This window comes from Mirounga angustirostris, unplaced genomic scaffold, assembly GCF_029215605.1.
Source record: "Mirounga angustirostris isolate CCGP_5_RB_7025 unplaced genomic scaffold, mMirAng1.0.hap1 SCAF_9, whole genome shotgun sequence".
NCBI classification, from domain to species: domain Eukaryota; kingdom Metazoa; phylum Chordata; class Mammalia; order Carnivora; family Phocidae; genus Mirounga; species Mirounga angustirostris.
In genome coordinates, this window is record NW_026991717.1 from 108245515 (window position 1) to 108259511 (window position 13997).

The 13997-nt window shown below is 39.4% G+C and overlaps 1 protein-coding gene across 8 annotated transcripts in view; it reads left to right on the top strand.

The window, feature by feature from the left end:
• Positions 1 to 13997, top strand: part of SYNE2 (spectrin repeat containing nuclear envelope protein 2) — a 326900-nt gene that overhangs the window by 114602 nt on the left and 198301 nt on the right. For all 8 annotated transcript variants that reach the window (XM_045901009.3, XM_045901011.3, XM_064571157.1 and 5 more), the window contains exons 19-27: positions 94 to 264; positions 3867 to 4025; positions 4325 to 4498; positions 6708 to 6842; positions 8257 to 8415; positions 10771 to 10982; positions 11129 to 11219; positions 12123 to 12241; positions 12467 to 12593. In XM_045901009.3, the coding sequence (XP_045756965.2) occupies positions 94 to 264; positions 3867 to 4025; positions 4325 to 4498; positions 6708 to 6842; positions 8257 to 8415; positions 10771 to 10982; positions 11129 to 11219; positions 12123 to 12241; positions 12467 to 12593 (1347 nt within the window). The remainder of the gene's footprint in view (positions 1 to 93; positions 265 to 3866; positions 4026 to 4324; positions 4499 to 6707; positions 6843 to 8256; positions 8416 to 10770; positions 10983 to 11128; positions 11220 to 12122; positions 12242 to 12466; positions 12594 to 13997) is intronic.

Here is a 13997-nt window from a genome sequence, read left to right on the forward strand (position 1 = left end):
TTCAGGAAAAAAAGAGATAACTTTTTTTTAACTGAAAATTATTTTATAATGTAAATGTTGCCATCTTCTTAGCGATAATTTTGAATGTTGTAGGCCGGGGAAGAACATGAAAAAGAAAATGAATTCATAGGGCAACTTAAAGTGGCTGAAGATGTTGAAAAACTCATTGGACAAGTGGAAATCTGGGAGGCAGAAACTGAATCTCTTTTGGAGTTTCTGAGACATCAGGAGGGTGTAGATGCCTCAGTGGAAGAACACTTGCAGGTATGAGTGTAAAAGTATTATAGATTTCATGGTTGTGGACTTATGTATTAAGATAAATACAAGATTTTAAAGTAAATAGTAATGTGGTGTGCCTGGGTGACTCAGTTGGTTGAGCGTCTGACTCTTGATTTCGGCTCCCGTAGTGATCTCTATCTCGTGGGATGGAGTCCTTCATTGGGCTCTGCGCTCAGTGGAGAATCTCCTTGAGATTCTTTCTCCCTCTCCCTCTGCCCACCCCCCCACCCACACTCACTCTCTCTATTTCTAAATAAATAAATAAAATCTTTAAAAAATGTAAATAGTAATAGGACTATTGTTTGAATTTTCTTTGTTCAGACTTTTAAAAATTGTATGGATTGTCATCCCTGGATCATTTGCTGAGATTTTGCTTGAAGACAGAGGATAGATTAGGAGACCACTAATAATAGCTATGACTTTCAATTCTTGAACTAATTTTCCTAGCTACAGAATGGAAATTAAAATATTCTCTTGTTTCCAAGGGCAATGAGGAGATGAGTAAGGATATGTTAGATAGGTCAGTGCAGTGTGAGTATAAGAGATTATACGATCTATGCTTTGAAAGCTCACCCACGTCGCTTCTCGGCCTTTCAGCTAAGGTCAAGTGTGAAAGCTCACCCACTGATTAAGCCACTTTCCCTTCCTTCCTTGATGCGGGGAGGGTGACGGATGTTGTTAAAACCTTTCTGTCTTTATTCTCTGGCAGTTTGGCTCATTGAAAAGCAATGAGGCAAGAGTGTGTTTTAATTCATTCAGTTTTCCTGGGAAAGAAGTTACAGTCGAGGTTTTTACTGAGTTCCAGCTCAGCTATAAAACTTATGGAGCATGTCATAAATTACAACAAGGTGGAAAGTTCCTGGAATAAAGGAATATTTATGTAATTCTTTTAAATCCACATTTCTGAAAGGTGTATATATAGCATTTTGTGTTTTCATGGTTTATAAGAATGGTATTTTTTATTGCTTTGAAAGTATTATATAAACATAACTGTGCCATCTGTCAGTGCTTTTATTTATTCTTATTTTTATTTTAATATTTATTTATTTGCTATATCTGGAATTTATTTTAGTGAAAGAAATGAGTGAGGAATGAGAAATTCAATATTTTAAAGCCCCTTACAAACAATGAAAATACAAACATACTAGAATATACTTACATTTACAAGGAATTAAGTACATCTTTATTAGAGCAAGATATATGGTGAAGTAAGAAATGCAAATTACTGAGCAGTACAGGTTATGTGATTTTTTAAAACGGTTTTTAAACAGTTGCTTTTTTAAAAATTTAAATTCTAGTTAGTTGGCATACAGTTCAATATTGATTTCAGAAGTAGAGTTCAGTGGTTCATCATTTACATACAATAGCCAGTGCTCATCATAACAAGTGCACTCCTTAATACCCATCACCTACCTAGCCCATCCCCCACCCACCTCCCTCATCAACCCTGTTTGTTCTCTATAGTTAAGTCTCTTATAATTTGTTTCCCTCTCTTTTTGCCCCCTCCCAAATGTTCATCCATTTTGTGTCTTAAATTCCACATATGAATGAAATCATGTGGTACTTCTCTTTCCCTGATTGACTTATTTTACTTAGCCTAATATACTGTAGCTCCATCCATGTTGTTGCAAATGGCAAGATTTCATTCTTTGATGGCTGAGAAGATGGAGTGTATATACCCCATCTTCTTTATCCATTCATCAGTCGGTGGGCATTTGGATTCTTTCCACAGTTTGGCTATTGTGGACATTGCTGCTTTAAACATTGGGCTGCATGTACCCCTTCGAATGTATATTTTTGTATCCTTTGGGTAAATACCTAGTAGTATAATTGGTGGATCATAGGGTAGTTCTATTTTTGGCTTTTTGAGGAACTTCCAGACTGTTTTCCAGAGTGGTTGCACCAGTTTGCATTCCCACCAACAGTGTAAGAGGGTTCCCCTTTCTCCACATCCTTACCGACACCTGTTGTCTCTTGTGTTAATTTTAGCAATTCTGACAGTTGTGAGGTGGTATTTCATCATAGTTTTTATTTGTATTTCCCTGATGATGAGTGACATTGAGCATAAAACGGTTGCTTTTTTTATACTTCATGCTTTTATATCCATAGAAAAATGTGTGTTAGGATATACAGATAACTAATTCTGTGTTGATCCTGAATTATGCCCCACTCTTAGCACATTTCCTGTTGCCTAGTAGATGCAAACCAAGTATTTTTAAAATGAATGTGTGAATGATTGACTTAAATGACAACTAAGCGAGGAAAGGGGAAGAAGAGCTTTTTCTTTACATTCTATACCTTCCCATTCCTGAGTTTTTTTATGTGAGATTTTGTTACTTTTATAATTAAAAAGAGAAAAAAATTGAAATTATAAATGAATGTGCTCAGTGTAGAACATTTAAATAATGCACAAAAGTATAAAGAAGAAAATAAAAATCATCATGATTCCACTGCTCTAAGATAAATAAAATCAGCATTTACTTAGTTGATATTAAACAATGTAATTTCTATATTATCATACTCATACCACCTTTGAATTGTAATTCATTTTTTTTTGCTGATTTGATAACTAAGAAGCAGTACCTTGTTATTATTTTAATTTGTACTTATTTAATTACATGTAAGTTTGAGCTATCTTTTATGTATTAACCGTTTGTTTCTGTGAATTATCTGTTCATGTGTTTTCTGAATTTTGGGGGGGTCTTAGTACTTCTCTTACTGAATGTCTAAGTCTTTGAGTCATGACACATTTTCATTTGTGTGGCAAATATTTTCACCAAGTTGTTGACTTTTAAGTTGTTTATTTTATTTTACATAGAAATTAAAAAAATTTTTTTTTAAAGATTTTATTTATTTGACAAAGAGAGAGATAGCGAGAGCAGGAACACAAGCAGGGGGAATGGGAGAGGGAGAAGCAAGCTTCCCACTGAGCAGGGAGCCCAATGCGGGGCTCGATCCCAGCACCCTGGGATCATGACCTGAGCTGAAGGCAGACGCTTAACGGCTGAGCCACCCAGGCGCCCCTATTTTACACAGAAAATTTTTATGTTTTTGTTCCTACTCTTACCCCTAAAAAGGTCACTTCACATCCAGAGAGAGTGTATCAGTTTTCATGGATAATTTCTTCTGTTTTGTAGTTTCCTATTTTATATGTAACTTTCTGATCCATCTGAGATTTATTTTTAGTATGTTGTAGAAAGCATGGTTTTGAAAAGATTTTTTTTCCAATAGTCAGTTTCTCCAGTAACATTTATTGAATTTCCTTCCAACTGATTTGACTTAGAACAACTTCATTTTAAGGTTTATTACTATTCTCTCAACTTATTTTCTGTCTATTGGCATTGTATTACTACTAGGCTTTAGTTTATTGATGTGCCTACTCTATAATGAATAATCTATAAAAGACTTTGTTTCTCAGAATCTGTACTCATAAAGTTTCAAAATGAAGTTTTAAAATAACATTTTTAGAGTACGGATTTACCTCATTTTGGATGAATAGTTAACTTTTTATGATGTCATGATGAGATTAAGGCTAATGTTTAACATATAATCAGAATATTTATTGTGGTCTCACTTTGTTTTAATAGCATCTTATTGCCAAAGGCTCTATGTATGAAGAGCTTGTGTCCAGAACTGAAGATACCTTACAAATGGATATACAAAATATTTCAAGCCAGGAGTCCCTTCAACATGTTCTCACAGTTGGGCTTCAGGCAAAGATTCAAGAAACCAAAGAGAAAGTTCAGGTCTCTCGTTTACTATTTCCTATTTAGTGAATGTAGTCTTTAAAAGTGAGTGGTCAGTGGCAGGATGGGGAAGAGAGGGAGGGGTTGCCCTGGAGGTTGGGAATGTTTTCTAAAATATTACTTTTGCATTTTACATATATATGTTTTAAATAATTTAGAACGTATTAGAAAATATCAATATAGTAAATAGGATATTCTATCCAGTGGGAAAATTAGACTTACTACTCAAAGAATGTATTTATTAATTTATAACCCACTAAACAGGTGGGCCAGGCATTGAGAATTTTTTGTTTTTGCAGATCAATATGGTAAAATTAGTTGCAGTGTTAAAAAACTCAGCTGATGCTTCACCAAACCTGGATGTCAGGCTGAAGGTGGAAGAATCACAGAAGGAACTTGACTCGTACATGACAAGGGCTGAGCAATTACTTGGACAAAGAGAGAGCCGGAGTGAACTAATTTCAAAATACAAGGTGGGACTCTTTCAACCATTAAATGTAGGCTATTTATTATTGGCTACCTATCTCATTTGAAATCAAGATATTTTCATCGCTGTAATTACACACAAAGTTATTGTAACTTGGAAAAAATCCCCAGTTTTATACGTTGTTCCCAGAAACGATTAAAAATAGACATTAACATGAAGAATTTTTTCAATTTAAATTTTATCATAGACTTGCTGAGTGGACTCAGTGGTAGAGTGTCAGGAGCACAGCTGATTCTATGATATTGAGCATGAATTTAATTTCTCTTGCTTTTTAAATCAGTGAAAAGGGCATAATAATTCCAGCTACCAAATTTGTTGTGAGACTTTAACTGAAAATAAGGCAAATAAAGGCACTTGGAATAGGTAAACTTGTCGGAATGTAAAATAACACTTTTATTATTAAAATGCTTTGATAAAAGTTCCATGTGGACCTAATGCTTACTATGGTTAAAGATCCAGTGGTGTTGCTCTGTATGGAGAGAGTTTCAAGTTGCTTTTTCCTGGCTTGATAGGCGACTGAAGATGTGTGCAAACCAGAGAGTCATTATTAATTAACATGTCGGAGGTGCTTGGGGGGATAAGGTCTCTACCACTGGACACACTGGAGAGGTTGAGTGATATGTGTCCTTTTGTTCATTCATTTATTCAACATTTCACACACTTGCTGAACATTTAAAATGCGTTAGGCATCTTTTTTAGGAGAAGGAGCCTCTTTACTGTCATTGTGGCCTCCTTCACTTTTCTGGGCCTCAGTCCTCATTTGGCTTTCTGGATTGTGAACCAGACCGGGCCCTGTTATCAGCCATCTCAACACTGCTTTTCCCATGACCTCAGAACCCTCCCTACCTGGTCTGTGCTGTTTGCATGTTGCTGGTCACCACCTTTAACCAGTTCCCTCTGTGGTTTTTTTTGCCACTTTCATTCCCAGGTTGCTGAGAGTGCTAAACTGGGACCTTAAAGAGTCAATGGTTCTCAGTGGTTCTCATAAATAATCACTAGGCTGGACGTCAGGATGCTGATATGGTCAGCTCAGGAGAGACAGAAGGCAGAGGAAACATGGAGGCTCCAGGCCCCTTCTCTACCAGAGAGGGAAGTTACAGGTGTCAGTCTGACACCATTTTCCTCTTCCTGACCATCTGCCTTTTGGAATCTGAGGCAGGGGATTCCCTGCGCCCCCCCCCCCTCCACCCCCTTTTATCTCTGGCGTTTAGTAAAGTAGGTCTATTTTCACAACAGAAGCAAGATCCCTGCCCTGTAGGTCCTGCCCTGAGACCCCTGGGACTCCAGGGACACACGAGTAATAGCCTCTTGCCAGCATATAGGGTTAGTGTCTCCCTAGGTCGTAAATCTAGCAGTCCTCACAGAGGCCGTGGAGGAGGGCCCTGGGGCTCAGCACTGCAGTAGGCCCGTAACAAATGTCATGAGGGCATGAACGAATTCCCACCCAGCTTAATTGCCTTATTCCCTAGAATTACTTTTGTCCTCTGTCTCCTATAGTTTTCTGCCTCTTTCACAAGCCCCAAATTCTTCTTTGTTCTGTCATTTGCTAATTAAACTAGGTTTCTGCCAGTAACTGCCAGGTAAATACTCCATACGAGCAGGTAGGTGTGAGAGAAGGAGCAGACACGTCTCTGCCCTGTTGATGCTCCCTCTGTGGGGCGGGACTGGGTTGGCCCTGGGCAAAACTTGGAAGTTGACAATGTTGAGTTGTTGCTGCATAAAAATGCTTACGCACAAGATGAAATACTTGCCTATTAACCCTACTATAAATTGTGTCTTATTGCAACACAAATACATGCTAGCATATTCTTCAGATGGCATTGCTAATGAAGTATGGTCCTCCGCTCGCTAGTACTTAAGAATGTTACAGGAAACAGTACCAGTGGCTCATTACCCTGCACGATAATCCTTTTAATTATTTATCAGAGGGGTAACAAAAATCATTTTGAATATCCTAAGGAAGTCCTTATGTGGTTCTCAAATGTCTGACTACATTTGAATAATAAATATCTTGCAACTCTTTTCAAAATAATTCAAGAGATGCAAAAAGGATGTCAACCTCACTTTACAAAAAGTCTCCCGTAGATCTTCATATGGTCTTCCAAAAGCCTCTTCCTAATTGTGCCTGTTAAAGACCTACCAAAATTGGCAGTAGAATGAGGCTTTCATGTTCTCACTTGCATTTTCTTTTTTAGGAAGCACTAATAATTCTTAATTCTAAAAGTCTGGTCAAGTATCTGAAAGCTGTTGAAGAACTGAAAAATAATGTAACCGAGGATGTGAAGCTGTCTTTGGAAGAAAAGAGTAGCGATGTCTGTGCCAAGTGGGAGGTAAGAACATGCACACGTGTCTGGGGTTCTGCTTACAGAGCTGACTCCGGGCCTGTCTGTGGTCAGTCACTGTGGGCAGTCCCCCTGTGTGCTTCGTATCTCAGCAAGGCTGATCCTGCCGTTCCCAGGGCCCAACTGGCTTCTGTGTTCAGCCAGTGACAACACGGTTTAGAGATTCGAGGGTGATTGGAGGGAGAGAAGGGAGTGTCCAAGTCCCTCTCTTGGGCAGTGTCTCTGGCGGCTGTGTCTCCCCCTGGTTGCGGGTTCCAGGGTTCCAGCTTCTGATGTCCCTTCTGTCTGGGCTCCTCTGAAGCCTCCAGGCCAGGGGTAGAAGCAGCCTTACGGCTGGGCTCATCTTCAGATCGCCTTCCGGTCCCTTCTCTGGCTTCTCTGCTCTTTCATCTCTTGCCTGATCAGTTCCCTGCATTTAATTCACTCTGAGTTAAATACTTAGTGTTTCCTGGGGCCCTAGTTGGATCCTGACTGAGACAACGCATCAATCCATACACACACATACCGAGTTTCCTAGCGAAATAGGCATGGGCATTGGTGGCAGACAGACCTAGATTCAGCAACTATGACCCTGGGTAAGTTGTTTAACTTCTAGGAACTTCACTGATAAAATGGGGATAACCCCAACCACTTGGCAGGATTATTGCTAGGATTTATCTAACACAGAGATTGTGTTCAAGGAAGAGTGATTAGTATTCAGTGTGTGTGTCTGTGTGTGTCTAGAGAGAGAGAAAAAATAAGGTAATATAATTGAATGTCTACTGTTGAAGGGGCTCTTAAAACACATTTTAAAATAAACTTGCAAATTTTAGAACAACTTTAGATTCGCAGAATTGTTACAAAGATAGTGCAGAGAGTTCCAGTATAGACCATGGCCAGTTTCTCCTACTCTTACCACCTTACATTAATATGCCTCCTTTGTCACAGTTAACGCACTCATATTGATTCCTTATGTACTTCAGTTTATACTTTATTCCTATTTCCACAATGTTTCCCTTCTGTCATTTTTTTCCTCCTTCAGAATCCCATCCTGGAGACACGGTACAGTTCCATGCTATTTCTTCATAGGCTCAGCTATGCGTTTTGTGTATGTGTCCTCTCAGTCTGCAGCTGGCTTTCTGTTTTCTTAACGGTGTCTTTCACAGCTAACACACAGTTTTAGTTGTTAGAAAGAAAAAGAAGATACATTTCTGGGTCTGGTATATTTTAAAACGTCCTCCCCAAAGACACAAGGACGAACCAGAATGCCATTTAAACTCCCTTCCTCTCCTTTGTTACTACAAATATTTTTGTTGGTTTCTGATGAAAATCTTTTCAATATATACTTTTCCCATAGTTACTATGTGCCTCTGTGGGTTTCTTTTCTTTCTTTCTTTCTTTCTTTCTTTCTTTCTTTTTGCAGTTTCTTCATCATGAGATGTCTTTGTATATTCAACAACTGAAAATAGACATTGAAAAAGAGAAACTCAGTGACAATATTTCAAAACTCGAAAAACAAATAAATAAAGAAAAGAAACTAATTCGCAGAGGGAGGACCAAGGGTCTCATCAAGGAACATGAGGTAAACCACCTGTTGCCATTTAAGTGCTGTCATTATTTTGGAGTTTATCCTACATTGTTGAAGGATGTTGTTGTGTGTGTCCTTAGCCTCGGATTAAACCTGTTCTGAAAATTACTTCAGTCCTCCCGTCAGTGCCCTGGGAACTGTCCCTTATGGGGTTCCAGCTCTAACTACAACGTGTGCTGCTTGTTGTTTAGAAGTGAGAAGAATTCAGCATCGAGTTAATATTTTTTGCTATGTCTCAGTGGCCCCTGTCCTTGAGACTCTGGTTATAAATGTGTCACCTGTTGCTAAAGTACCCACAGTTGATTTTAAGGGGACATGGTGTCCTTAGAACTTTTGCTTTTGGAAAAGATAGCAAATTGGGGGCAAGTCTCATGACCTCTCTCTGGCCCCCATCCTATATGATTTTCTCTATTTATTTGACAGTACTGACCCCTCTTCTTTCCTTTAAGTTTTCTACTGCTGTGGCTCTCCCAGTATCAATCTCTCTTGCTTTTTCTTATTTTATTATTTTTGGGGGGAGGTGGGGAGCTTCTTTTTAGTGTCTTCACAAATTTCTCTCTCTTCGAGTAGTCTCTACACCCAGTGTAGGGCTCAAACTCACAACCCCGAGATCAAGAGTCGCATGCTCTACCAACTGAGCCAGCCAGGTGCCCCACAGATTTCTCTGTTTTCATTGTGTTATCTTAATGTTTTATTGAGAGTCTCCATTTTTGGGTGGTTTCGTGCCTGCTCTAGGGATTTTATGCCCTCTGTGTTTTGTTTTGTTTTTTAAGATTTTATTTATTTATTTGAGAGGGAGAGTGTGTGCGCACGAGTGGTGGGGAGGGGCAGAGGGAGAGGGAGCAGCAGACTCCCCGCCGAACAGGGAACCCAATCAGGGGACTCCATCCCAGGACCCTGAGATCCTGACCTGAGCCAAAGGCAGATGCTTAACCGACTAAGCCACACAGGTGCCCCCTTCTGCGGTTTTAGTGATAAAACCCTGTCTGTAATGATAGTGCCTAAATCCCTATCTGCAGCCGAGTCCTTTCCTCTGTGCTCCAGGTTCTGAGTAGTAGATATCACCAGTGTTCTTCAGAGACCTGTCGTTCAGGATGTCCAAAACCAGCCAATAATATCTCCTCTCACACTTTGCTTCCTCTTGTGTGTCTTGGTCACGAAGGGCAGTGTCGCCTGCGAACTCCCCTCCTCCCCGTCCCCTTTCTTTCCCACTCAGCCGTGATGGAGTAGGGTGCCAGGCCCCCTCGGTTACTCTTCAGAACACATGCTTCTTTTCCTTCCTATCCACCAGTGTTGCCATTGCCCTCCACCCGGGTTATTCTCCCCATGTGATGATGGCTACATCATCTTCCAGACCCATCACCGGAGAGACTGCTGTTCGTTGAGAACAGCTGGAGCCTTTTTCCTCTTGGCTCTTCCTTCTGGTAGGAGGACCTCTCTCTGCTTTTACTTGGAGGACTCATCCTTGTTCTTTCCGCATCTCCCTCAGATGGTTCCCGCGTGTGAGGTAGATTTTCTCTGACTCCTTACGGCAGACAGTCGCTCTCATAACACTTGTCACGCTAGGTGCACATTGTGTGGGTGACGACTGTAGGGGAGGAAAAGGGTTTCTTCGTTCCTTGGGGGTCCTTGAGAATGGAACTGCCAAAGACAGATGAACAGGAGAAAAGCATACAGATTTTATTGAATTGTTACATGCACATGGGAGCCTTCACAAGAGAATGAAGACCCAAAGAAGTAACCAGAGAAGGAATATTTTATACCTTTTAGACAAAGAGACCACACATTTGCAAAGAATTGACAAGACAAAGATAAAGGTTAGTTTAACAAGGTTTGTTTGCAGATTCCTCTGGTACTGTCTTTGGGCTGATGAGAGAGTCTGTCTCTAATAAAAAGAAACTTTTATTGCCGGCTGTTAGGCAGAAAGCGGGGAGCTTTCCTGTGTTTACTGCTTCTTAATTGCCTTTAGCTCAAAATAATTTTCACATCAAAAAGGCATATTTTGGGGCCCGTCTGGCTGGCTCAATTTATAGAGCATACGACTCTTGATCTTGAAGTCATGAGTTTGTGCCCCATGTTGGGCAGAGAGATCACTTAAAAACAAAGAGGCAAATTTTGGGGGAACATATTCTGGTTTCATTCACTGCCTTACTGGACTGTGGTGAATCCCTTTCGGGCTGACTTCCTCATCTTTGTTTCTCGAGTGCCCATGACCACACCAGACACACAGTGGATGGCCTATGAAAGAATGTGGCGTTGAAGTCACACACATCTGTTAGTTTCTAATCCTTATGGACTAATCATGTAAACTCATTTGAACCACATTTCCTGCTTTATTTCCTCAATCAGGCCTGCTTTTCTGAGAAAGGCAGTCTGTACCAGCTGGATCACCACATGGATGTCTTGCGGGAGCTGTGTGAAGAGCTGACTTCCCAGAAGAATCAACAAGAAGTGAGGAGAGTACTCAAAGATTATGAACAAAAGATAGAAAGACTTCGGAAATGTGCTTCCGAGATTCGTATGACACTGCAAACCACGATGGGAGGAACGTCGAAAAGCAAGTTAGTGCTTCTGAAGACTAAATACACATCAGGGGAAAACAAGATGAAGCTCCTTGTGAAATCAAATGACAAGGAGTGTTCCTTCTTCTCTTTTAGGCGTGATTTTTCTTCCTCTATTTTAATATGCAATTTTGATTCCTCCCTAGGGAGACCATGAACACATCTGAGAACGGAGGAAGGAATGCCCACAGTGAGGTGCCATCTGCAAAATCACATGATCAGCCATCAACTGAAAAGGTGTTAAATGTAGATAATGTATTTTAGAAGCAAACCCAATGAAAAAGGCCAAGTGTACAGTAATCCACTTCTCATTAATTGTTGGTTTTAATTATCTAATTATTTTCATCAGCTGAGAATTCCCGTTTAAATAATGCAAGGAAGATTCCTTTTCCAAGAATTACAACACAGCAAACCAAAGCTGTAGTGAGCGTCACTTTATCTTCCTCTGAGGATGCAAACAGGTCTTTCAGAAGGAGACCATTTGCAGCCATTATGAATACACGTTGTCTGTGGACATTCCTATTGAGAGTACAAGAGGTGGAGTTTAATCTGGACAGATGCCTCAGCTTCACTGAGCTGAACTAGTTCATTTACCGTTTGTCTTTTTCTCAGTATAATGTCCTTTACTTTCCTTGGGGATTGAATTTTCTGAATTCTTGAATTTTCAGTAAGTGGGCATGGGCTAGATGTCACAGCCCAGACTGCCAGTCAGAAGCTGTGGGGAAGGACGAGGTGTATTTGACTTCAGAGGTCTGCTTCTGCGTGCTAGGCTTCTGTCCGCTTTCGACTACGGCTCTGTAGCCACAGGCGGAGACCGTATTTAGGGGTTGGGAGAATACACCATTTCTGTGCTGACATACCAATTAGAAGGTGAGACTCAGTGTCATAAATATCCTCTGTCCTCCGGGAAGACCTTTCTCAGAGCTGAGAAGCTCTGTTGGATTATCTCCTGGTTTGGGGTATAAAGAATTAGTGACATACGTTTGTATTACAAAGTGCTTATCTTTTCCAGATACTTAAGTATATTGAAATATATTATGCTTGTGTATATATATTCCAGTTGTATATTCCATTTGTATATGTATATCTCTGTTAAGTATATTGAAGATATTATGTTTGCTATTTTGCATATTTACATAGGCAATGGGATCGATTAAGAATTTTAGCCTGAAATTCAAGTTAAAGCCTCAACAGGAAGAAAGCTCTATGGAGAAGTATGAAAAGGATCACAGTGCAGCCCTCAGTAGTTTACAAGAGAGGTAACCCCTTTACATAACTGGAAAATCCACCAAAAATCTTTCATTAGTGCAAACATGTTATATTTTAATACATGTTTATAATCCATTAGTCATAATTTTTTGCACATGGTCCAGTGACTTAAGCAGAAATTCCCTGAGATTTCCTCATGTATAATTGACAGTAATTTAAAAAGTGTTTTGTCTTATTGTTAAAATTAAGTAACATTGCATTTAATTTTTTTCCAGGTATGATACGCACAGAGAAAATCTTGAGCTGTACTTGGAAAACAACAAATTCAGAATTATTTCTGATTTCTCCAGTGACGAGGAAAGGAGTAGTGCTTGTCTGCAGGATAAACTGACAGATCTACAGGTAAGTACGGAAAATATTATTAGAGAAGTTTTATCTTTTATTAGAAAATAATACCACCATGAGTATAGAATTCACTATTTTTGTTGAGGTCACATATGCTAGATGTTTCCAAAGAATTCTCTTTGTTGGATTGCATTTCTGACATCATTCTATTTCAGAGTGTGATATGCAGTCAGTATTAAGTCCAGGAAAGACTGTTTCAGGGTCCTAATTTATTGCTCAGGCTCTAATTTGGTCCTCAAGATACTGTGGCTTGCAGAGGTTTGGATCATGTTTAGGATGGGAATGAGGCCTTCAAAGGAATTGTTCAAAACAACGTGTTTGAAGGCAGTTTCAGCCAGTAGTCCCACTGTGTTGCTCTCAGATTAACAATACATGAAAAACCAGTGGCTCTGAATATCTGTTTCAGTCATCATCATCTTGGCCAAATTGTCACATTGTCTATCTAATGCTGGGGCAGTAAGGAAGGGGCGGGCAGTGGAGGGATATTTCACTGTGAGTGATGGATAATCTTGCAGAGAGCGATTTGGCTCAGGAGCTACAGAAAAAACTGTCTAGTGTTGGGCACACCAATTGTAAGCCCTACAAATGAAGATCTTCCTTATTTTATTTATTTATTTATTTTAAAGATCTTCCTTATTTTGAAGACAGTCTGTGCAGTGCAGAGCATTAGAATGATCCCTCACAGAAAACCCAGCAGGTGGAGGAAAGGGCCATGGGAGAGCCTACAGTCCCCTCCCGTATTTTATAGTTCTCTTCCCTTTATGATGCCAGTTCCTGAGTCACACTCTACCATCTGGCTCCTCTCTATTTTCCATCTGAGTAAGCAGAATTAATATGTTAAACTCTCTGTTGTTCAAGTGATGGATTTAGCACATTTTCATCACAATTAAGAAACTATCTTGAGACCTTACTCCAGTAACTGAATAATGAGTTAGTTATAAAAGCTATAATAATCTATGGGGAACGTGAAGAACAAATTATAAGGATCAGCACTCAGTAAATTCTGTAGCAGTGCCTTTAAAAAAAAAACAAAAACCACCACCAACAAGATAGGGAGCTAGAATAGTATTGAATTTTTGGGTGTTTAATTATAAATCATAATTTCATTCACTTCTTATTTGATAGAAACAGTTTTGGTTCACTCTAGTTTTATTTTTAGTTTAGGGAGAAACAAAGATTTATTATCTAGAGGAACTAGGATATCTGTTCTTACATTACATGTACCTTTCTGAATTATATTCTGTACACCTACTTATGGGAAGGGAGTTTGGATTCCTTTGTTGGAAGGACTCCCTTGACTTCATTGAATGGGACTTCTGAGAACACAGTTAAGATCATTGTTACCTGAAGGATACTTCACTTGTAGATGGCTAGAAAATATTTTTAAAATTTATTTAAAAT